The 22,952-nt window shown below is 47.9% G+C and overlaps 9 protein-coding genes across 9 annotated transcripts; 4 read left to right on the forward strand and 5 right to left on the reverse strand.

Annotated features, from left to right (window-relative positions):
- Nucleotides 1–3,830: 3,830 nt before the first annotated feature.
- BC939DRAFT_484511 (ribosomal protein L35) lies at nucleotides 3,831–6,029 on the forward strand (the record flags this gene model as incomplete). The annotated part of the gene is made up of 3 exons (XM_051559255.1): nucleotides 3,831–3,833; nucleotides 5,232–5,368; nucleotides 5,798–6,029. 3 exons carry the CDS (start codon nucleotides 3,831–3,833, stop codon nucleotides 6,027–6,029), a joined length of 372 nt encoding a protein of 123 aa, XP_051410415.1.
- An 81-nt stretch (nucleotides 6,030–6,110) lies between these two features.
- On the reverse strand, nucleotides 6,111–7,366 carry BC939DRAFT_457066 (translation factor sui1). Its single transcript, XM_051556427.1, has 3 exons — nucleotides 7,236–7,366; nucleotides 7,079–7,135; nucleotides 6,111–6,669 (listed from the first exon to the last, which is right to left on the reverse strand). The coding sequence occupies exons 1-3, from the start codon at nucleotides 7,264–7,266 to the stop codon at nucleotides 6,422–6,424; spliced, it is 336 nt and encodes a 111-aa protein (XP_051410416.1). The 5' UTR covers nucleotides 7,267–7,366; the 3' UTR covers nucleotides 6,111–6,421.
- Nucleotides 7,367–7,498: 132 nt separating this feature from the next.
- On the forward strand, nucleotides 7,499–9,103 carry BC939DRAFT_457068 (uncharacterized protein). The gene is made up of 5 exons (XM_051556428.1): nucleotides 7,499–7,549; nucleotides 7,660–7,738; nucleotides 7,864–8,473; nucleotides 8,584–8,803; nucleotides 8,941–9,103. Exons 1-5 carry the CDS (start codon nucleotides 7,525–7,527, stop codon nucleotides 9,063–9,065), a joined length of 1,059 nt encoding a protein of 352 aa, XP_051410417.1. The 5' UTR covers nucleotides 7,499–7,524; the 3' UTR covers nucleotides 9,066–9,103.
- A 1,569-nt stretch (nucleotides 9,104–10,672) lies between these two features.
- Nucleotides 10,673–11,175, reverse strand: BC939DRAFT_218390 (uncharacterized protein). Its single transcript, XM_051550756.1, has one exon. It carries the CDS (start codon nucleotides 11,080–11,082, stop codon nucleotides 10,726–10,728), a length of 357 nt encoding a protein of 118 aa, XP_051410418.1. The 5' UTR covers nucleotides 11,083–11,175; the 3' UTR covers nucleotides 10,673–10,725.
- Nucleotides 11,176–12,127: 952 nt separating this feature from the next.
- BC939DRAFT_457075 (WD40-repeat-containing domain protein) lies at nucleotides 12,128–14,509 on the forward strand. The gene is made up of 5 exons (XM_051556429.1): nucleotides 12,128–12,261; nucleotides 12,431–12,583; nucleotides 12,712–12,928; nucleotides 13,037–14,002; nucleotides 14,118–14,509. The coding sequence occupies exons 1-5, from the start codon at nucleotides 12,249–12,251 to the stop codon at nucleotides 14,263–14,265; spliced, it is 1,497 nt and encodes a 498-aa protein (XP_051410419.1). The 5' UTR covers nucleotides 12,128–12,248; the 3' UTR covers nucleotides 14,266–14,509.
- BC939DRAFT_457076 (uncharacterized protein) lies at nucleotides 14,486–16,633 on the reverse strand. Its single transcript, XM_051556430.1, has 3 exons — nucleotides 16,227–16,633; nucleotides 15,862–16,048; nucleotides 14,486–15,731 (listed from the first exon to the last, which is right to left on the reverse strand). Exons 1-3 carry the CDS (start codon nucleotides 16,512–16,514, stop codon nucleotides 14,617–14,619), a joined length of 1,590 nt encoding a protein of 529 aa, XP_051410420.1. The 5' UTR covers nucleotides 16,515–16,633; the 3' UTR covers nucleotides 14,486–14,616.
- Nucleotides 16,634–16,815: 182 nt separating this feature from the next.
- Nucleotides 16,816–17,723, reverse strand: BC939DRAFT_457077 (uncharacterized protein). The gene is made up of 2 exons (XM_051556431.1): nucleotides 17,264–17,723; nucleotides 16,816–17,165 (listed from the first exon to the last, which is right to left on the reverse strand). The coding sequence occupies exons 1-2, from the start codon at nucleotides 17,604–17,606 to the stop codon at nucleotides 17,089–17,091; spliced, it is 420 nt and encodes a 139-aa protein (XP_051410421.1). The 5' UTR covers nucleotides 17,607–17,723; the 3' UTR covers nucleotides 16,816–17,088.
- Nucleotides 17,724–19,292: 1,569 nt separating this feature from the next.
- On the reverse strand, nucleotides 19,293–19,590 carry BC939DRAFT_375526 (uncharacterized protein; the record flags this gene model as incomplete). The annotated part of the gene is made up of 2 exons (XM_051551683.1): nucleotides 19,293–19,384; nucleotides 19,494–19,590. Coding segments are annotated over 2 exons (189 nt in total), but the record flags the coding sequence as incomplete, so codon positions are not given.
- Nucleotides 19,591–20,182: 592 nt separating this feature from the next.
- On the forward strand, nucleotides 20,183–21,877 carry BC939DRAFT_218467 (uncharacterized protein). Its single transcript, XM_051550757.1, has 4 exons — nucleotides 20,183–20,425; nucleotides 20,780–20,792; nucleotides 20,875–21,225; nucleotides 21,348–21,877. Exons 1-4 carry the CDS (start codon nucleotides 20,252–20,254, stop codon nucleotides 21,638–21,640), a joined length of 831 nt encoding a protein of 276 aa, XP_051410423.1. The 5' UTR covers nucleotides 20,183–20,251; the 3' UTR covers nucleotides 21,641–21,877.
- Nucleotides 21,878–22,952: the final 1,075 nt, after the last annotated feature.

The raw sequence follows: 22,952 nt of genomic DNA on the forward strand, positions 1-22,952 counted from the left end.
AAGACATGTTGTTGCAGTTGAATATGGCTTCTGGTAAGCCATCGACCTTAGAAAAACTCGTGGAAATACTACTGGACGACATGCTTTGGTTCATGAAGACCGGCATAGGCGCGGTGTGAATGAGATCCGTTGATGTGTGTTGTAGGTGGTAAGGGAGCGGCTATTCGAGAGTGCAGGGTACAGAAGAGTCAAGAACGAGCAGCAGAAGTAAGTACACGGTTAGTCGAATGGCACCCATCGGACATGCACTAGCGGAGACGTCGTATCCTCTTGTGCCTGAACTCACCGAAATATTCATGCCATTTACCGCCTGGAATGTCGTCGAAGGGGCCTGGGGCACGCATGGTAGTAATATTTCGCCCAAATCAACAGCCGCCGACATAGGCATTACTGACGGCGGCTCCTCATTTGCAATGAAGGAGGGCGTAGGCGCTATAGCGTTGCTACTGCTGTTGCTACAATCCTGTGGGTACTGCTGTAAGAGCTCTTGCAATGGCCAGCTCTTACATATAAACGAGCGCAGATACAGCTCAAATTCTGCATCATAAAGATGTTGTAGAGGAGTTGAGAGAGAACCCAGATTTGATATCTATATTTTCCGTATGGTGTTCGCGACAGAGAATGGAAAGAGCATTGGATACATGATGTACAGACAGTCATTGGGAGGGGGAAGTAGGGTTAAAGTATGTACCATGCGAAGAACGAACAAGGACAGCATGTAATTGAAACAGTATAGGGTATTATACCTGGGTGTAGTCAGCCAAGATACGATGATGCCCACGAATTCTCCCCATGAGGGGCGTAGCGCAGCGATCGGCGCCCTTGTTGCATTTCAGGGATGCCAGATAGTGTTGATCAATACAGTAAGCACCATTGAAGGCGGTGGCATCAGAAGCACTGGATAGAAGGCAACCAGCATAGAAGCTCATTGACCCGCTAGCAAGAAGCGCACTGCTGGCGCCATTCTGCAGCTGTGCGAAGTTGCTGTAATGGTTGTTGGCGTTGCCCATATCCATGGCCGTTATTGGTGCAGTTGTTGGCGTAGATGTTATGGGAAGCATGGAAAAAAATCTTGTCCTCATGAGCTGAATTTACGACGGCGCTGTCGATTTATGTCGTTTTGAGATAGAAAGGCGAACTTGAAAACGAATTCCGGGTTGAAGCATATCCAAGTGCCAAAAAAAGACTATTATGAAAACACATCCAGGTGAAGAGTATGATATGCGCATCAGATAGGGGTCGACAAAAAAATGATAAAAAAAAAGACACAGGGGCGCATGCTGCAGACACGAATAACGTCTGTCAGGCTAGTACAAGGCTAAGCAATCGCCAAGGAATCATGCGTGCGCGACCCCAAAGCGAAAGATTTGTGAGGGTAAAAAGGCAAATGACGAGGATACGACGTGAGAGTTGATGTATGTGTATGGGTGTGTGAGGCGCCAAGGAAATAGACCCTTGAGGGCATGCGGTGCACGGCCAGAGATGAAAGAAATGGTCTGGGCGAGGGACATGCGCCTCTATGCGAATGAGAGAATTTAACTAGCTCTGTTCGAACCTCTCCCACTCTTTCACTCGCTAGCTCACTACTCCCTGCCTTCGTTGCCCTGCCCTCTTGTTGCAGTACACAGCTGTAGGGTGGGAGGGCAGTGTGCATCAATGTCGAGTTGGTATCAAAGTAAATGGAAGGATGGAAGGAGTGAACGGAGTTTCTTGGACATTGCTTGGAAGTTTTTTCAAAAGGACGTATTATTGACCGTGTTAGGCATAGCTTGCCATAGAAAACGGGAGATGGCTATTAAAAGAGCAAGGGCGAGTCCAATGTGTTTGCTTCGAGTGAACAAGGTATGAGCAGCAAAAGATCCTGAAGCACCATTTTTTAAAAAAAAAAAAAAAAAAGGCAGCCTGACCACCCAAGCTGTTTACCGAGACTATGTTCTCGATTTATACGGAAGACCATCTTCTTCTCGCACCAAAGAGAGGATACAAAAAATGAGGTGTCAAAAAGATATAATAACAATTTGGGTGGCAATACCGGGATTTCGGGACGCATTAATATCGATTGTGTGAGCGGATGTGTTTAATTTACATCGAGACAACACTGGTCATAGGCGACCAGTGCAATGGCCCGGAGTAGAGAAGTAGTCTTCATGGCCGTTGTTCTTTTAGCAAAATGGCAATTAGGGCAGGCACAGCTTTAAAAGTTCTGTTGCTTTCGCATACGCACCTTGAATAAGCGAGGATGATTAATGAATGCCGGGTGGTCTTGTTAAGACCCTGAAGCTGAGTGCGAACACTTTTAAAAAAAATCAACGGCCAGATGTTAGGGGAGTGAATCGAAGAGTTGAAGTTTGAAGTTAAGTGTAAAAAAGAAAGGAATAAACCGTGCCTTGAACGTTCCTGACCATGTCAAAATAAAGCTTCTCGACGGCATCGCCTCCTTGTTGTGACACCTTACTTGAATGTTTAAGCCCTTCGTAGATGAATTCATTGAATGTTGGCCTTCAGGGCACTAGCCATGGTCCGCCCCCTTTCTCTCAGGTTTCGGGTTGTGCAATAAGGTCGTCCTGCAATGCGCTCAGGGCCCATCACCTGCACCACCGCAAACTCCCTGCTTGGACCAATTGTTAGCTTGCAGTCATCAAAGCGTCGGCGGCCTTGAACTTCTTTAATATCAGTAGGAGGCATGGCCTGCCGCCGCTGCAAAAAAGAGAAATTTGACGGTTCCATTCATAGCTCATTCCATGCACAGTGGGGCGCAATAACCATTCATTTGATTGCTTAACAATGACTTGAACAACTAAAGCAGTGCATACATCTGTCTCTATTCTGAGTGGACGCTGTGAGACGAGAATAGGCAGGAATGTTGATGTGTTTGTACCCCGATCCAACAGTGTCGGCTAGTATGCAGATGCACAAATGCAGATAAGACACGCTAGATTACTATAAAGGAACAACGAAAGTGGTTCATATAACACCCTCTTCAACACACCAGAACCATCCGACCATGCAAGCAGGCATGGTGGACGGCAGACATGCCTTGGCGTCGTATTGAAAGGAAAAAAACTTCTGTTTTTCATCTGGTTGTTTGCGTGCAGACGTACAAAAGTATCGAGATGGCATAGCAGATTCATACTGTTCCGCATTTGGGATTGCAACGGGGAAAAACATAGCGCTGTTATGTAGGCTTGGCACAGGTTTATACGTGAATACCTTCGACCGATAAGGGTGTAATGTGTCGCGGGTAACAGCATCTGTTACGATACCGTTAGCTTGTAAGGAGGTATTTTTTAAAGACATCACACAACAGGATTCGGTCTGGTCTAACTTGCTATAAGAATTACCATCGGGGAACACAGCTACATAGGTTGCGAAAGTCTTCCAATGAAGACACCAAGGCGAAGTACCCATTCAGATAAAGCGCTTTGTTCCCTTTCTTCCTTTTTATTTTTATTTTTGCATGAAAGTACTGTTCAATGTTTACGCTCAAGAATTGCTGTGTTTTGTTTAATTCGAGTTACTAACAAAAGACAATCGAAAACATGGCCATTGCATTCTTCATACTTACCCTTTACAGAATGCCGTGTTCGCCCAACGTCGCTTTTTAAAAAAGTCCTTTATGTTGGCCGACTTCTTATCTTTTCTTTCTCCTCTTCTTTATTTTGTATTATATCCACGATAGACCATAGCGAGCCAATTAAGCGTGCGGTAAACGAGCGACTAGCATGGTCGATGATCGGAGAGGACCAACAGGCGGGGGAGCAAATTATTCAGAGATTTTTGCTCTTTACCTAGACCTCTACTCAGGGCAGGACTGTGATAGCATATGCACCATGGCGAAGCCCAAGCAGGGCAAATACCATAGGACAGATCAAACAATAAATTCATGTACTATGGGCCACAATTTAAGGTTCGCCTTTCGTGTTCTTCGCGTAGCTTGCTGAAGTCGCGTGGTTAGGCACCCATCGCCTAGTATACATGTCTTTAGATTACAGAAAAAAAAAGCCACGCATGATTCGTATTTATTCCCAAATCAGTGAAGCTTGAGTCAGGGGAAGGGCCAGGAGAAATAGGAGGTACCCCGGTCTTTTTGGAGTTTGTTGTGGGAGACCCTCGAACGCTTTGAACATGTTTACCTTTTGTCTTTTGACAAGGCGAAGTGCCATCTACTTATTACTTTCAAGCCATTTTCATTACTTATTATACTTTGTATTTTGAGCAGGGGGGCGGAGGGGAGGGGCTAGAAGGCCTCGTTCCTTGGTAGGTTCGGCAACTGGTCCAATTTGAGCATTTATAGCCAGCGCAAACCAGGACAAACGCACATGGATGTTCAACTCAATTGACTCTTTATAAAGCAAGAGACTTATTTCATGGTGTCCACCACACTTTGCTACAGGGTTGGAAACCACAGACTGCATGAACAGGAGCGATGCAACACAGAGAGGCGAGTTTTCGACAGATATATTTATTTAAGGGCATAGCTGGCTAACTTCCAAATAGGTCAATAGCCAAACAAAAAGAAGGTCTCGACTTTTCATGGTTCATCGAATCGTTTGTTGCCATTGGCGTTGCCTTCGCCCTGACCATCGTGTTTTCAAATATCAAGTATCGTACGCGTTTTGTGCTGCCTAATCCGCATCTTTGAGAACAGAATTCCCGCCCTTAATAAATCTGCTTTGCAGAAAGTGAACTTGTAATGGCATCTATTGGGTCCTTCTTTCCTCAATCTAATTCAAATTGAAATGGTACTGAGCTGGGAACAAGGCATACATATCCATCAGGAGCACAATCCATCCATCGACATGTCGGCATCAGCGTACTGGCATAACAGTTCAATTACTATCAGGAGTCATCTCAATTCTCTATCGATCGATATAACTCGACTACTACAAGGAATTGAACAGTTTACTTGAGTGATGGGGCAACAAACATGTGGAACCTCTGATTAAGCATTATGCAGGACACCACTGCTCAACATCAACACAGACACTGGGAAGATGTCTTTTTCTGGCTACGAAAAGTACGATGCAGACGGATTCCATGCCGAAACAGACATCCTTCAAGGTCTGCGGACTGGGATCACAGCAGAGCGTTACAGCACATACCCATAGTCGTTGATTCCTTTTCACAAACAGCTTATGGATCGCCTTTCGCAGGAGTTTCAGCAAAAATGAAAAAAAGACAGTAAGCTGACCTGTTGGATTTTTCTATTCGTGGATTCTCAAACTACGTAGGCTGCTGTCAAGGCTTACGAGTTGCAAACCAAGAACAAGGCTGAGCTCACCAAGCAGCTCGAGGAGCTCAAGCAGGAGCTCGCCTCGCTTAAGGTCCAGAAGGTTGCTGGAGGTTCTGCCAGCAAGTTGACCAAGATGTAAGCTGTCATTCTTTGAGAGCGCCAGGAGAGATGCCAAGAAGGACATTGAGCGACATTGTATCAGGAGATAGCATAGCGAGCAATTAATTGTCCCAGACGAGGACTCGTTTACAGGATACAACTACTCCCGCACCGACCAATGTAGCAGGATATGCATACCGTGCACGTTTTGGATTCGCTCATGCCGGCGATAGCAGGACGCATTCTATTACTCATGTATCGAGATATGCGCGCAGAAACAAACGGAGGGACATATCATTCTCGATGCACTAAGGATGTCAACAGTGGAACACAGACCAATGATCTGGCCTTGGTCGACCAGAGATCATTCACACCATTTTGGGAGCGATATAGATCGTTAGTGCACCATTTACGACTATCAATCGTTCAAATCTAACGCCGGATATTGCTATTTGCTGTGCATAGTTCTGCTGTCCGCAAGTCGGTCGCCCGTGTCATGACCGTCATCACCCAGAAGCAGCGCTCCCAGCTCCGCATCTTCTACCAGAAGAAGAACTTCTTGCCCTTGGACCTCCGTGTCAAGAAGACCCGTGCCATCCGTCGTCGTCTTACCAAGCACGAGGCTTCCCGCAAGACCGTCAAGCAGCAGAAGAAGGACACCCACTTCCCTCTTCGCAAGTACGCCATCAAGGCATAAAGGATTCGTACGTGTGTGCAACATTTTTTTCCAATAAAAAATCATGCAAGGGGAAACCAGCAACTAGTTCAAAAATATTTTATACAAGATCAGTGATTAGGAAGACAAGAGCGAATGTACGCTGAAAGCGATCTATTCTAACCTTTGCGCACGCCAGCAACAATGGCTAGCCCCGAGATGAATTTTTAGTTCCGCTGCTGACAATCAAGATCGATTTTAATGATAAAGCTTTACACTGAACAAGATATGCGAAGCGTCTTCGAAGTTTTTTTCTTTTTTAATATACAGCAGGCAGGCAAAAAAATGGTACATATAGTTTACAAGCGAAGGAGCAGGAGAGGGAATAATGTGAGGGATGAAGAAAAAAAATAGGCGAGTAGATCCTCCTGCATTTAGAAGCCGTGCAGCTTGACCTGCTTCTTGTCAACACCGCCTTCCTCCACAAGAAGGTTCAAGACCTTGGTGCGTTGGTCGCCCTGGAGCTGGATGACAGATCCGAGCTCCTCATCTTCCACAAGAGTTCCGTTGCAGGCAAAGTCCTTCTTGAAGATCTTAAGCATGCGCTTCTTGTCAAAGTTGGCAGGAAGACCCTGGATTGTCGTCAAGGTCTTGCGTCCGTTACGCTGCTGAATACGGATATCTACAAGATGACAAATTAACGAAGCAACTGGGCAAATTAGTCATCAATTCCCTTTCAGCCCAAACTAATTAATCACGGAAAGGCGAACCTCACACCCGTAACGAGAAAGAGAACAGAGAGGAGCATAGCAAACAGATGTAAAAATCAGTGTAACTATGACATAAGGCGTATATAAAATATACTACCGTCAGAGCAGGAAACAGACCAAAACGGCCTGTCAAAGCCCTGCTACGGCAAAAAAAAGTTATCATCACTTTTTTCAGGATTGCATGCCTCTCTCTATCCATCGCTCCCAACAAAGAGATAAAAGCAAAAAAATAATTCCCGTAGAGGTTCAAGGGGAAAAGGGTGTAGTGTAAAGCGAGATCGGGCAAAGCCTGGTCCATCAACAATGGAGCTAGACACGTACGGATATATTCCTGCTGGGCGCCGGTGTCACCTGAATCGCCAAGATCGGCAAAAGGATCTATCGTCCGATGAAAAATATGAGCACTTGTTAGGATCAAATCAAGCTAAGCGATCTCAAGATCAAGATCAAATACCGCCATAAAAAAGCGATTCCTTACCATAAGACTGCAAATTTTGAATATCGGACATGGACTGAAAGAAAGTATCGATCGGAGACAAATAAGAGATGTGTGTTCTGGTGACTGAAAGAGTGCGAGGAGTATGTACAGGGGTGGGGGAGGTAAAAGGCGAAGGGAAAAAAAAGAGTGCGTTGCCTTTTATACGATTTCAAAAGTAAACAAAAAATAAAAGGTGACGTCATGTTCACGTGAACATGCTACATATCCAGTCATGATGCCAGTACTCATTTTATTACCAGCCAAGCACGTCTTTCCATACCAACACCCAATGAGTGGTTCAAAAGTTGTCTTTGGTAGGACCCGAGTGCCAAGGCTGGAGCACATGGAGAACCTCGACTCAAAATACCTATGACTCGAAAAAACATCAGCTAACGATCAAGATGCATTTTGTGTCTCTGTATAGTGGGAAACATTCCTTATGAGCAGACTGAGGAGCAGCTAATCGAAATCTTCAGCGAGGTTGGACCCGTTGTATCTTTCAGGTATGTAGCACTGGACTATGCGAAAAGGGCGGATATATGTTGCTCCAGTTATTACGCCGTATGCGTCAATGATGACTATATTGAAGACTATCACACTGAGCCGCAACATTGGATCTCAATCATAGGCTAGTCTTTGAGCGCGAGACAGGGAAGCCAAGGGGATATGGATTTTGTGAATTCCAAGATGAAAGAACCGCAGCATCGGCAGTCAGGAACCTCAATGGCAGGGAAATCGGCAACAGATCATTAAAAGTCGACTTTGCAGAGACGGATCCTGCCAGGAACGGTGGTCGCGATTTGGAAGAGGGATTGTATATGAGAAACATTGGACCTGGATCAGGACCCTCAGGACTTCCACCTATGCCGCCTCACCTTCAACAGCAGCAACAGCCACATTTTATGCCTCCTCAGGGTGCACCACAGAGACTGGATCCTCGACTTGCCAATAACCCAAATGCAGCACTTCCGCCAAATCGACCTCCTATGCCGCAACCGCCCATGACAGGTGCACCACCACCACCCATGGCACCAGGGCCTAGCTCTGCGGACGCCATTTCAGCCGTATTGGGAACAATGACACCGCAGAATGTTTTCGATTTGATTTCATCAATGAAGGTCTTGGGAACAAGTGAGCCTGAGCGAGCTAAGGCTGTCTTGAATGATAACCCACAACTGTCGTATGCATTGTTCCAGGCACTACTCATGATGAATTTGGTCGAGCCAAGCTCTTTACAGGTACATACCGCGTTCTGGATCAGTTCGTTGCCGGCCAATTTCAAACGGAGCCCACTGTAGTCAGCAATCAGTCACTTACCAGACCGGTGCCTTTTCTTAATTAATTGTAGCGAATGTTCCCTTCAATGCCTGGTCCCAAGGCCCCAGCACCGCCTGTATCAGTCCCTCAGCAACAGCACCTTCCGCCCCCACCACCTCCGACACATATGGGAATGCCACCGCAGCCACACCTTCAGCAACAGCAGGTGCCTCCATTTGCGCCACAGGGATATCCAAGCATGGTACCGCAGCATCCACCCCAACAGGGAGCACCTATGGCGCCATCTCTCGGTAGGTGGCATATCTTTTTTTGTTGTTTATTTATTTATTGAATCGGACGCGGTGTCGTGGTGTTAGCCCACTGTATCACCGTATCACATTCTCTAGACTGATGTTCTGACTATATTTTTCTCGTCAATACATTATAGAACAGCAAAAGGCCTTGGTTGCTCAGGTGCTGGCGTTGACCCCTGCGGACATTGCCTCGTTACCGGAGGATCAGCGGGCGAATATCATTCAATTGAGGGCTCAGCTTTTGGGAGGCAACGTTTAGATCCGTTGCATTCTGAAACGACAATAAAAAACAAAAACAAAAACATAGACTGTATGAAATCGAGCATGGGAGTCGATATCGTATCTTTTGATGGTGCGAAAGAGGGCGGATTGTCTGTCACCAATTATTTTTAGCTAGAAAATAAGAATAATGTCACCAATGGCCCAGGGTTTTCATTCTTTGAAAACAAAAAGAAGTTATTGCTTCATTCCCACAATTAGCAATGCGCTTGTCAGATAAGTTTCTCGAATCATCTCCTGTGGTTCTTTTTCTCATTTCAAAAGTCGACATTGGCCTTTTTTGAGGGGATAGGCACCATGCTCAGTCTCTGTGTCAGGTCTTGTGGGAACACCACCGGCACAGTAAAAGCAGCTCCCTGGCTATGGTTGCTGTGCGGCATTGTCATAGTGCCTATTTGGGTCTGCAATAGGAACTGTGAAGCATGCTGTTTCGCTCATTCTATCACCTTAAGCTTGTGGATGTTCTACGTAGTTGCTAATTGAACGAGATTATTCAACTGATCGGTCCAACTCTGACTTGCTCTTGCTGTCAAGTGTAAACGATAGAGGACACCTGTAGCATAAACTTCAGCAATAATGCCTGGTCCCTTAAGTATCGCGAGCACGTCGTGTCTTTTGCCTACCTCTTCTCTACCCCCCCACCCTCCATTCATAAACCCAGACTCCTACGCAATAAACCGCACTACGCTTTTTCACCTGCACCTCCTCTACTCCTGGCTTGGAACTTGTTGTTTATACAACCCATGACTCTCTGTAATCTGCAATTGATGACCTCCCTGTTCAAGGCAGTTTGCTTCCAGTGCACCGATCCACAGACCTGGGCGACAGCACCATTCTTGACAGCCTGGCTCGTATGCAGATGGAGCAATTGGTGCTGTAGGACCTGAAGCAATTACTATGCATATTTTTCGGCACTTTGTAAGGCATTATTGGCTCTTTATCTCTTTATCCCGTACACTAGCGCGTCCTACGCTTGTATATGCAAATATCTTAGACTGAGGCATTGAAGACTGTAAAAATTAATAGATAAGTCGAGAATGGTGCCGATGAGCATATAGCCGGAGAGGGCAACGATCTCGCAGCAAACAATGACTGTAAACGATTGAAATCAGCGGTGTAAACCCAGGATGAACAAAGACTTTATTGAATTGAATGGTGTTAGAATGTTGGGTGCAGCACTATCAACGTCCCAATATAGTAAACATTTGCAACGGCGAATAAGCAGCACAGTGATGGCATATTTAGAGAGGTCTCTTCTTTTATTGCTCTTGCACCGTGAATATCTACTATCTTCTCAAAGAAGAGCCAGGGAGTGCAGAAGTGAATTAGGGTGGGAAATAAAGATGGGACACATGTGGTCCTGGCCCTCAGATAATAAAGTTGAGTCTTCATGTTATTCGACTCTGCCAGCTACCAATATATTTCGCTTTATAGTCGCTGAAGGACAAACCGCGCAGAACTTATTGCAATAACGTTGAATGGCGTGCGGGCGATGCTGGACCGTATGTCCATCAGAGTCCGTACCACATTAATATCATAAATAGGTTATATGGGTTGTAGGGTTATAGTCGTAGCCACTCTTCATCCACTTTACATGCACTTTTCAAGAGCTGGTTTGTATATAGATATTTATTAAGCTTTCATGGTCTCAGAAATGGTTCAGGATGTATAACGCGGCTAACTGGGATGATATAAAGCTGTTGTACGGAACTGCCGCTTCTAGGAAATTTGAGCAATTCGTCAATGTTCCCAAGATCGTCGCAAACCATGCACGAAAGCTGAATCAGAAGTGGAACCTCAAATTCAAAGAGCGGCGCAATGCAGTTCTCCTGGCCTAGGCAGAAGAAGATGCAATGATATCGTTCCAAGCTGGACAGCACATCGTTTTGAAAAAAAAAAACCGGTCGCCGGATATAAACAGGCAACGACACAGGACATGGTGTATTATTCGTTACCGACAAATGCATGGGAAAGGAAGGATGTTTAACGGGAAGCATCGGCTCTTGTTTTGTAATTCGTAGTTTCACTGTCCCGTGTGAATTATGAACCCTGCCGTCTCTCTTCGTCAAACATCTTGAAAACCACCTTAGCCAACATGACCATTCCAACAAGACGAAGGGGACTAGGACGACTAGCCGAAGCCACAGAAGCTTCAGAAGCCGTAGAAGCAGAATAGGCGAAGCATGGTACTAGCTGCAGGAACATGCAAGGTGCACTTGATCTATTACCTGAACGAGATTATTAAAGCACAAACGTGCACACACAGTTTCTGAACGATTATTCCCTTTTTCTTCCAGCAGAGACCGAATGCCGCAGCGAACTCTCGACCCAGCAAACGCTACCCATCCACTCGTGCGAATTCCTTTCATATCAATACAGATGGCCTGATCTGGATCGCGTACGAGATAAACAATGAGGGTGCGAGAGCAGCCTTTCACATATTGCGGCTGTCTAGTGTCGTATTAGAGATTTTGCCTACTTCCTGTAAGTATACTTTTTTTTTTTTGCTTGATTTGAGGACTTGTTCATTTGACCAGAAATGTATACCATAAAACCGTGAATAGCACCTGGGATACCACGTAAGTGCTGGAAGATTTAACGGCGCCCACAGTTTTGACGATCGAGTGATTGCTGATGCGGGAGCTCGCACGATTCGAGGAGTCGCAGCAGCAGCAGCTTTGCCGGCTCAAGAACGACTTGGAATCTGGTTACATCAGTACGTATGCCAGATCAGATCCATTGAAAGCATATTTTTCAGCTGCTTTAAGTAATTGTGAGGTGCGCCTGCAGCATGATGTGGACTAGATTCTGCCCTGTTGTATAGCATCAGCGCGGTATAGAGTTCTCAACACAAAGTCCCGGGCGTAATATAGCTTGGATTGAAGTGAATAATACCTCGTTCTGGATTTGCAGAACTGAAGATGAGGGCGGGGATGAGGATAAAGAGGATAAAGAAGGTAGGATGATTATGGGATGGGACGTGGATGGGCGCAGATTGGTGGCAAAGATATTATTGAATTGGGCTTGAACAAGCTTTAATTCCTTGCACCAGAGCCTGTAAATCCCAGCTAACGCGTCCTGTGACGTATTTGAGCAGGTATTGCAAGGCGAAAGTCATCTCTCTCACCAACCAACAGCACACACACACACTCTCTCCAGGATCATGTTTTGCGCAAGTAAGTCGGCACATCACGGCCAAGGAATACACTGATTCGCGAGCTGGACTCGATCAAGAATCGGCAAGACCGGCAGCTGGACATGCAAAAACAGCAGCGCGTGAGATCTCTGATTGCGATCACCTATTTCCTAATCCTTGGATCGCTTCTTTTCACTTCAACTGTACAGTCTCTGGCGAGGCACCCGAGCACCCAGTGGTGTCCAAGAAGAACGGACAGGTCTATGAACGCCGCCTGATCGTTAAGTATATCGAGGACAATGGCAAGGATCCCGTCTCGGGCGAGGAGCTTTCGGTCGAGGATCTTTTGGATATCAAGACTGGTACGTTGGTGTTACCTCTTGCTGTGCGGCGCTGACAAGGACCACCCTCCGTGGTTTTTACCCCTCGTGTCTCTTTTGGGAGATGAAAATGACTGAAGCGCTGACCATCTTTTGCATTATGACAATAGCGCCCAGCACTGTCAAACCCCGTCCACCTACGATGACCTCGATCCCATCGATCCTCTCAGTCCTCCAGAACGAATGGGACTCGATCATGCTCGAGACCTTCACGTTGAAGCAGCAGTACCAGCAAGTTCGCCAGGAACTCAGCCATGCCCTTTACCAGCATGATGCTGCCTGCAGAGTTATTGCCCGACTTATGAAGGAGCGTGATGCAGCTCGCGAGTACGTCGTTTTTCATTTCACAGGGCAATTGACAACCTTGCAGGGACGCTATTTCCAAGGCGATCTCAAACGCTGACTCTTCCCTGCCGATTTTTATTTACTTTGTAGGGCTCTTGCCAATGTTCAGGCACATTTGGGCACAAAGGCTGCGACTGGAGAGGCTGGAGAGACTGCAGATGTTGCGATGGAGGACACTACGGGATTGCCATCCGAAGTCCGCGAGAAGTTGGAGGCGACAACTGCGGTTCTGTCAAAGACGCGCAGACGTAAGCCCAATACTACTGCAGAGGCGATCCAGACCTACAGCCAACGCAAGGTCTTTGCAGGATTGCATACGGCTCGCTCACCAGGCATCACCAGTCTGGATCTGGATGCCAAGAATGGATTGATTTTGACAGGAGGTAACGACAAGAACGCACTGGTGTTCAGTCAGTCTGAGGAGAAGGTGGTCGCTACTCTGAAGGGACATTCGAAAAAGATTACGCAGGTTGCCTGGACTGGACGCTCAGAGGAGGCTGGAATGGATATGACGTTGACGGCCTCGGCAGACAGTACGGTGAAGATCTGGACGGCCAGCAAGAGCAACAGCTACAGCGTCGCACATACAATTTCGGGACATAGTGCGGAGGTGACGGGATTGTGCGTGCACCCAACGAAGGATTATGTTGCTACGGCCTCGATGGATTCGTCGTGGGCGTTCCATGACCTTGAGACTGGTTCGACGCTATTGACGGGTCGCTCGGATGATGTGACCAAGGGCTATTTTTCGGCAGCGTTTCATCCCGATGGACTATTGTTCGGTACAGGCACGACAGAGACGGTCAAGATTTGGGATGTTCGTACAAAGGAAGCTGTTGCATCGTTTGATGGTCATGTGGGCGCAGTCAAGACGATGACGTTTAGCGAGAATGGATATTTGATGGCGGCCGCAGGAGAGAACAACGAAGTGAGCATCTGGAATTTGAGGACACTGGAGATTGTGCAGAAGCTGAAGGTTGCGGACCAGGGCGTGATCAATGCCCTGGCCTGGGATCAGTCCGGAACATACCTTGGAGTCGGAGGCACTGACATTCGGTAAGCAATTGCTTTCGGTCTTCCGGAGTGCGCATGGTCCATCTCATTCTTGTTGTGAACCTGCCTGACTAACGAGCACCTCTTCCTCTCTCTCCCTTTCTTTACGACTGAGCAGTATTTTCAAGGTCAAGACGTGGCAGGAGCTCGCTAACCTTTCGGATAACACTGCTGATATCACAAGTCTTAAGTTTGGACCATTGGGCGACTACCTTGTCTCTGGTGGTTTGGATCGTGCCCTTCGCATTCACGGTGTTTCCGAGTAATATCTGCGGGATATAGGCGAATGGAGATGGGGACGATGTGGTACTGGATGATCGACAACCCATTGTTGCCAAGGATTTTAATACGGCGCATGAATATACTATTATTCTTCACCACCACGGATGCTGTCTTGATCGTCCTATTGTCTGCTTTTTCATCACCATGGTCAACGAACTGTTCTGTTATCTTGCAGTTATGTATTCTGACCATGCAACGCTAGGATTTTTTTTCTTTATATTTTATTTCAAGTGGAGTGTGTGTGATTGTACAATGAGAGTGATGAAGGGAATGATAAATACGCCAAATGTATGGAGTGATTAATTATCTATGCTGACAAGGCATCTCTCTTATATCTATGAGAAAAGACGCTTGGTGTAGCTGTGAAGGGAGTGGACACCACCCTCAGCTTGGGCAGCAGCGGTGCGGCGCTCGAAGCGGACAGTGCCCTCGCGCATACCCTCCTTGAGGGCATCAATGCTGTCGATACCGATATCCTGGAGCGAGTGCTGAAGACCGGTGTAGAGGTATGGGACAAACTTCTTGATGGAGCCCTTGTCGACGACGGAGCCAGAGACACCCTGGGCGACCTTAACAGAGTCCGACTCGGAGTAGTAGCGCTTGGTCGAGCCGTTGCCACTGTCGCCGGCCATCTCCATGGCGTCGAGGGAGCCCATACCGCGGTACTTCTTCAAACGTTGACCGTCGAGGTAAAAGTACTCACCGGGGGATTCGGTCGTACCGGCCAAGAGACCACCCATCATCACACCGGAGGCGCCGAGAGCCAGAGCCTTGGTGATGTGACCAATGTTTCCAATACCGCCGTCGGCGATGATGGGAACACCGTACTTAGCAGCGAACTGGGCGACCTTGAAGACGGCAGTTCCTTGAGGGCGACCGCAAGCCATGACTTCCTGGGTGATGCAGATGGAGCCCGAGCCCATGCCAACACGAAGACCGTCAGCGCCAGCGGCGATCAAGCGAGCAGCTTGCTCCCAAACGACAACGTTTCCGGCAATGACATCGATATCGGGGTAGGTGTCCTTGATCCACTTGACCATCTCGATCTGGAAGGAGGAGTTACCCTGGGAGGAGTCCAAGACGACGACGTCGAGACCAGCGGCAACGAGGAGGCCGAGACGATCGCGGTCGTCGGGACGGGTTCCGATGGCGGCACCGCAGAGGAGCTGCTTGGACTTGGGGGCCTTGCTGGCGAGGGGATAGTTCTGGTTCTTGAGGAGATCGGAGCGGGCGAGGAGGGAGCAAAGTTCGCCGTTGTTGTTGACGACGGGAAGCTTGCCCTTCTTGGACTCGCACAGGATGCGGTTGGCCTCCTCAAGGGTGACACCCTCATGGGCAATGACGAGGTCGGTGGTCATGCAGGCCTTGAGGGGGGTGGAGTGGTCGCTGACGAACTGGATGTCGCGGGCAGTGACGATACCAACCAACTTGGAACCGAGCTTTCCGTTTTCTGCAAAGTTGATAATCGTATAAAAAAGAATAGAAGAATGAGGTTAGGATCAAAAGAAAAAGCGATCAATTGCTTCGCAAACAAAATAATAATAATGATAATAATAGCAATAAAAAAAGTGTTCCCTTACCGGTGATAGGGATGCCGCAGAATCCGAAGCGATCCTTGATGGCCAGAACATCGGCGACGGTGTGGCTCTCGGCCAAGCAGACCGGGTCAGTGATGAAGCCGTTCTCGAACATCTTGACCTTGCGGACCATGTCTGCCTGCTGCTCTGGCGTGCAGTTGTGGTGGATGATACCAAGACCACCGAGCAGCTATTTTTTTGAGGGAGCAGATAAGGTTTGACTATCGTGTGAGCATTGGCTGCAGCCGCTGGAAGATAAGACCCAAACCAACCCAAATAAAGGAATTTGCGGGGAAAGTGAAAGCAAAAACAATAAAGGCAATAAAAGCATGAATCAATCAGCATAACGGGATCAGATTCACACTTACAGCCATGGCAATGGCCATGTCAGTCTCGGTGACCGTGTCCATGGGCGAGGACAGGAAAGGGGTCTTGAGGGTGATCCTCTTGGTGATCCTAGACTCGAGCTGGACGGCATGAGCCTGGAAGCCGATGTAGCCGGGCAGGATGAGGAAATCGTTGTAGGTCAGACCACCCTGGGTGATAGAATCCATCAACTCCTCGGCAGAGAGACCATCACGACGGTTCTTGCTTCCGGCAGCCTTGAGGTCTTGAAGGGCCTGGGCAGGGTCAGCGTACTGGGCTTGCACGGTCATGATGCGTCCTTAATATATGGATCGGAGGAGCGAGAAGGGGAGAGGGGGAGGGAAAGGGAGGAAGCGAAGGGAAAGGGAAAACGTGTGGTGGATGTGAAAGAGTGACCCCAGAAAAAAAAAAAAAAACCGACCTCCAAAAGAAACCTCAGTGCCGAAAAGAAAAACGACGAGTTCTTTATAGGGAAAATACACAGTCACGGTAGGCCGCTTTTTCTTTTTTTTTCTGAGTAAATATCAACAAGCCACGGTATGACTGAGTAGGAATTCTAAACTTTATTTCTTTCCCGCATCCGTCGTCTCAGGGGAAAGGTCTCAAGCGAAAACGATCTGAGGCTCCTTGAGATAGACCAGTAGGCGAAAACAAAGACACGAATTGAGCGAAAAAAAAATAATTGTCCAATGGATCTGCCGTGCTGATAAATATCCCTGCGCCGAGCAATCCAAGATATCCGTTATCAAAGCATGGCATTGGGTCGAGGCCGCACACCTCATTCCCGCCTGTGCGAGATGGAAATTTTGCGTGAGCGAAAATGCGAGGAGGACGCTACATGCAAAGTGTTGGCATGTGTACAGATTATTCCACCAACTCGATACAAACATCTCCATAAGGCGCCGCTTGTGTTGGGCGCATCCTCCCCATTGTCGAGAGTGCTATGCATCGAGTAGAACCATGACAATAAAGATACCTTAAGATACAGTATCCTTAATTCGCGTATGGAGTCCAATAAGCAGCAGCAACAAGGACTCACTCAAAATATGGTAGAACGCAGCAGCAGCAACATCGCGCCGTCGATGGGCAGCAGTCACCTCCGAGAACATGAGCGAATTGGTCTTGGCATCCCTCAAGATCGAGCGCACGTATTCCAAAAAGTTGACGGTCTCTCGCTCAATGATAGCGCGTTCCAGAGTTTCACCAGGTTGCTCCTGATACTGCTCCCCCATATCCATAAACAGGTCATGGACATCCACTGACGAATCCGGGCCGCCTCCGTCAGCATACTGTCGACTAGGAGGACGAGAACTCTCGCGTATACGAGAACCAGACCGACTCCTTGGCGAGGCACGGCGATCCCTGCTCGTCGGGTCGTTCATCAGCTTCCGAAGATCCAAAGACGATCGGCCCGTTTCTGAAATCCTTCGCTGTCGCTGAGTGGATCTGCCTGTCAATGGATCAAATATGGTTTCAAAGTCGTGCCGGATATGATCGGAAGAAGGGGTCGAACGCTCGCTTTGAGTGTCGGCGCTTGAATGTAGATAATCAATGGACCATGGCATATGGTTGCCCTGCCTGCTGCCGTAATTGCTGCCGCTGCCATTACTGTCCAAACCAATGCCGCTGGCTCCTAGATCCACAGCTATGCCGCCAGTGTCTGTGCTTGTCTGACGACGTCTAACCTCAGGCTCTGGCGGTTCCTCCATAAAATCAGCAAGAGATCCCTGATCCAGAAACAAGGCCGTATAGTTGTCAAAGACATTCTCCTGCCGAGCTTCCGTTTGATCCCTTAGTGCTTCAGGACGATCGCCAAGTGTGCGTGCGCTTGCTGTGCTCCAGAAAGACGCTAAATCAGGTCCAAAGTTAGACACCGAGAGAGGTTGAACAAGGAGATCCTGAATGCGCACTCTGGCCACTACTACAGCCTCCTTGTCTTCCCGTTCTCGAATCAGCTTTGCCTGGTTCTTAATATAGTTGTCCCTGCTTGCATAGATTTCTTCGCGTGTGAGCATAGTTTGTTCGTCTATCACCAATCTCACTCGCTTTTGATGCTTTTCTCCGCTCCGCTGTCTCTTTCGAGGCACGATCGCATCATCATCCGCATCAGGGATCGCTACAAGGACTTGACCGTTGTCGTCGAACGGATTATCGATATTTAATCCTTGGTCGTCGCGCCCAGGCTCTGCGGACCTTCTGCCGTCCTCGATTCTCGGGTGCTTTCCAAGTGCACTGCTGACATCTGGTGCACGTGGAACCATGGAGATATCATCGAATCCTCGGAAGCCAACATCAGGCATAGTATCAACGAAGTTCCCGTTCTCATCAAAGAACAATCTACATTCACGACAAAAGTAACACGATTAGCGAAATCATTCATCGCACTTAATGACACGTTCAATCCAAGGGATAGCGTGCTTACCCACTGTCATCAGTTACGAGGGCGTCGTTCATCAGTCCAGCGCCAAAGTCGGGCCTCATTTGCAATCCGTGCCTTATGGAGTTTTCTTCCAATGTAATCTTGCGACGTCTCTCGTCCATAGCTGGCATCAGCAGCACTATGTTTTTTAGTGTTTTTGTCAAAACATCTATGCTCTGCGGCATGACCACAAGTAAGAATTATCAGGGTTGTGCTTACATTCGCTGTGCGAAGACTGAGTATCGGATCCGCTGTCTCCAAGGTTCCATGATGCAGACCGAGTGGCCCATCCAAACTCGACAGCCAATTCTCTGCTGCTGTTATTGCGCTTTTACCCAATAGTAAAGAAACAAAGAAATGGCGTTGTCAGTCGTTAGGATTTGCATTGGTATTTTCAGGATCGACAAGAAAGCTGAAAAATAATGGGCACTCTGGTATACCGCTGCTTCCAGCACGAAATCCTGTGGAATCTTGGTCGGCCGAAAGATGTCTTCCTCGATTGCCAGGTCGTAGTCGAACGTAATCACATTCAACCTATACAAAAAAAAAAAAAAAAAAAAAAAAAACGGCGGGAAGAAGACACAGGAGGCGCTTGTTAGCAAAAGACGTGTATTTTCCTGAGTACAGGCAAACAACGTTCGGTTGGTTCTTACTTTGCTTTGGGGTTCACCAAGTCTACTTGCTCTGACTGCATTACGGCCAGATCCCGTCTCAAACGGACCCACATGCTGTTGACATCAGCTTTTAGATCAGGTGAAAAGACAAAGCAGGAACTGATCATTATTTCGCTGATGTATGAGGGGAGTCAATGTCAGTGCAGGCGGTGGTGGCACGGATTGTAAAGACTTACAGTAATAAAAGTTGTACTGCTGGTTGTAGACACGAACGATTCCCACCATCAGGTTCGACGAGAATCTGAGTGCAAAGGGCTCTGGTGGTTGAGAAATATCTTTGCTTCCGGGATGCAATGGACCGTAGAGAGAAAGACAGATATAGGTTATGATAAACCTGAGCATCATGGCTATGAAAGCCGACCGATCCTGGCTTTCAAATGACATACCAGGTCTTCACGATGTTGACGCCGTTGACCTCCTTCCTCGACAGTTTATTGCAACGGGATCCCATAGTTGCCATCAACCTTGATAGCACAAGAAAAAAAAAAAGCGCGTCATCTTCAGGGCCTTTGAACGAAAGAAGACCCCAAGGAACGACTGGTTTCGACAAAGCTGACGGGGCACACATGTATTGCGTACCAGATGAGGCCGAGACTGTTGTCTTTGCGGACAAGGATGTCTTTGCTATAGAACATGGTGGCGGGTGGAAGAAGAGGGATTTGTGGATGTTAAAGAAGGCGGACGGGGAAGGAGGAGAGATGCCAGCAAAGACGCGTTTAAGCTGCGGACAGTGCTGGTTCCATACGTGTCTGAGTCGCGTTGTGTACGTGTGCTTTTCAACCGACTCAGTACACCCCTGCCTGCGCAGCTGTTTGTGGAACCATGCTCTTCGGGCCACAGGAGGCTCTCTCATTCCCACGTTTAGCCCATCACCTCATCGACCCTTCTTTTCCTCATTCTCCATCATTCCTCGTTCCTCATCCCCCACAGGACAATGTCTCCATCCCAGCAGCCTGACTCATCTGCTCCTTCCTTACTGGCCCATATCTCGAACGAGACCGCTTGCTCCAGCTATCTCGCAGAGCTGGTCAGTGAGCTGCCCCTGGCGTCATCCCAATTCGGCATAGTCCTTAGCACGGCCCTAGGAAACAGAGAGAACCCAAGCAATGTGCGTCCGAAGCGTCCGGGCCAGGATACCGCACTCGAATCAGGATTCGAGGAGCCGCATTACCGAGCAATTCCTATACCTGTCGAGGATACATCCACAACTACGGAGATGGACGTGACACTTTCGGGACATGCAACGACGTTCTATGCCCGCTGCGAGGATCTCCTGATGCGCGCTGCAGTCCGTGCAGCTGACACGGCCGACACGGCCGATGGCGGTTCTGATGCAGACAAGGCGACGGCGGGTAATTTCGCAAGGGCATTGGTGACCAAGCCTGTGGATCCAATCGTTCAGGGACACTGTCGAAATGTGCTGACTGTTATCTCTAATATCCTGGAGCATCAAGCAGCTAAGAGGGCACGTCTTGGTAAGAAGATGAAGAAAAAATGCCGTTTTCTCATCTTTGTTTTGCGCTCGCTAAACTTGCTCCCTTACGACCCTGATTGTAGGCAAGGAGGAAAACGTGCTGGACGTGTTTTTCTGTGTCAACGATATCTGGCGACAACCGCTGGAATCTCTTCCCGGGAAGCTGATCAGGATTGGCAATCGCGCTGTTAAGTTTGTGATCTCGGAGGAGGAGCTCCTGAAACAAGAGTCAGAGGTTCAGCAGAGATGCCAGCAACTGGAGCAAAAACAGGGACTGGTCCTCGAATCCATGAAGGAAAGTGATGTTCAGTTGATGATCACACTGAACAAAGTCTCATACAGTGAAGAGTACGGCAAGCACATTATTAGACACTCGCGCTGTTTCCGAGATAAGGATGGAAACATGGTCGCTTGGGCAGGAACCCATGGGGATTGTAAGTGGTGACAGGCATGATGATGGTTGAACGCGTATATGCTACCTAGATACCTAGATTGAGCTGCTTAGCATCCGAGTTCTATTGTTACCTCCCTCCGTTTATCGTATCCTAATGACTAGTTTCCATCGCGGCATTGCACGTTATGCCAGAATACCGCAAGATGGGTCTTGGGCGTTTGGTGCTCAATGCTCTCGCATTGGTTCATGTGCGTCTCGCTCACGAGATCTTGACCACACTTGGCGGCAAGAGCAACGGCGATATTTCGCCCTCGACACTTTATGCACATGCGGACTGTTTGGAGGATAATCTTCCTACAATGCTTTTTATGGAACGCTGTGGATGGCGTCGTATTGGCAACTACCTCTGGCTTGGGATGTATAACAAGGATGCTCCTGAGCCCGTATGGAAGTAAGCACTCGCATTAGAGCTTGCATATTTAAAGGAACCGCTTTGAATAAAAGTATCACCCACCATATCCTCCCATAATAAAGGAAGGTCCCTGACGAAAAGATGAAGAACATGCGTAGCTCTATTCCCCCTTGAACACGAATTTCTAGTGCAACACCGATTTTATTTCCTCTGTGTTCCATCGCTCTTCGTAGCGGGTTTCATGCACAGCATCACATTCCTCGATTTACCGGGCCTTGAGAGATGAAGACTGATGCGGTACTATGCTATCGCATGTTGTCTTTATTCTTTACACCTCTATATTATTGTCAGTTCCGCTATCAAGTTAGCTCTACCACTATGACGTAGGCTAAATCGCTCCCGAGATGGATCCATCTCTGCTGACTCTTGTGGACAGTACTGCTGCATGCTTATATGCAGGATCCAACGAGGGAAGGAACCGGTTGAGGAGGTTCGTTTCGCGCACTGTATTCCATTCTTCACATATGCGTCCCCCTTTCAACGAGGAAAAAAAATAAAATAGCTGAGACTTTTTCAACCCCGCGTGTACCATATGCAGGATCCTTCCCTTCATATACACAGATGGTTGCTGTTAAGGAATGCCCAGTTGTGGTCTGTATCTGTCCCCTTTTGTGAAAAGCATCGATAGTTAACAATCGCTCGGGAGATATATTTTTTTGTTTTGGATGCGCGAACTACTCTTCCTTGTATCATTCACATATCTTGGTTCGAACCCAAGCGCTGTCTTTTGGTTCAAGACCCTACCTATCCTTCGTCTCTTGATGGATAACACAACGAAATCTCAACCAGCATCTTCACCGGCATCAAACAGAGCCCCAGGAACAAACAATCACTCCATTCGAAGCTTTGACGACTTCAGAAAGCCCAATGGCGACCACAGACACGGCAACAAACACTAGTTCTGGAAAACATGGAGAGGCAGAGGCACAGAGACCTGGTTCAAGATGATATCGCAGGCCCAAAATTGATCCACTCTCTCGAAATTTCGATATTCTGTTCCTGGTCTTCCAGCACCTCCGACAAGGCCGCAACCGTACCACCCACTCCACTTCCTCCGCCTCCTTCTCCTCTTCCTCTTTCTCTTCTTCATCCTCCGCTTCATCTAGCAATCCATACGACTTTGCAGCCCTGAACCGCTCACATACCGCCTCAAGCACCGCCTCAACCCTCACTTCTGTCAAGACCACCGCCGAGAGTCGGATATACAATCTTGTCCAGGACACCTTCTCAAACCTCGTCCTCGTTAACAGCGCCTTCGCGAAGGCTGGGTTACCCTTTCTGTGGGAATGACCGAA

Source organism: Gamsiella multidivaricata (assembly GCF_025024155.1).
Source record: "Gamsiella multidivaricata strain RSA 2152 chromosome Unknown BC939scaffold_49, whole genome shotgun sequence".
In the NCBI taxonomy this organism is placed as follows: Eukaryota; Fungi; Mortierellomycota; class Mortierellomycetes; order Mortierellales; family Mortierellaceae; genus Gamsiella; species Gamsiella multidivaricata.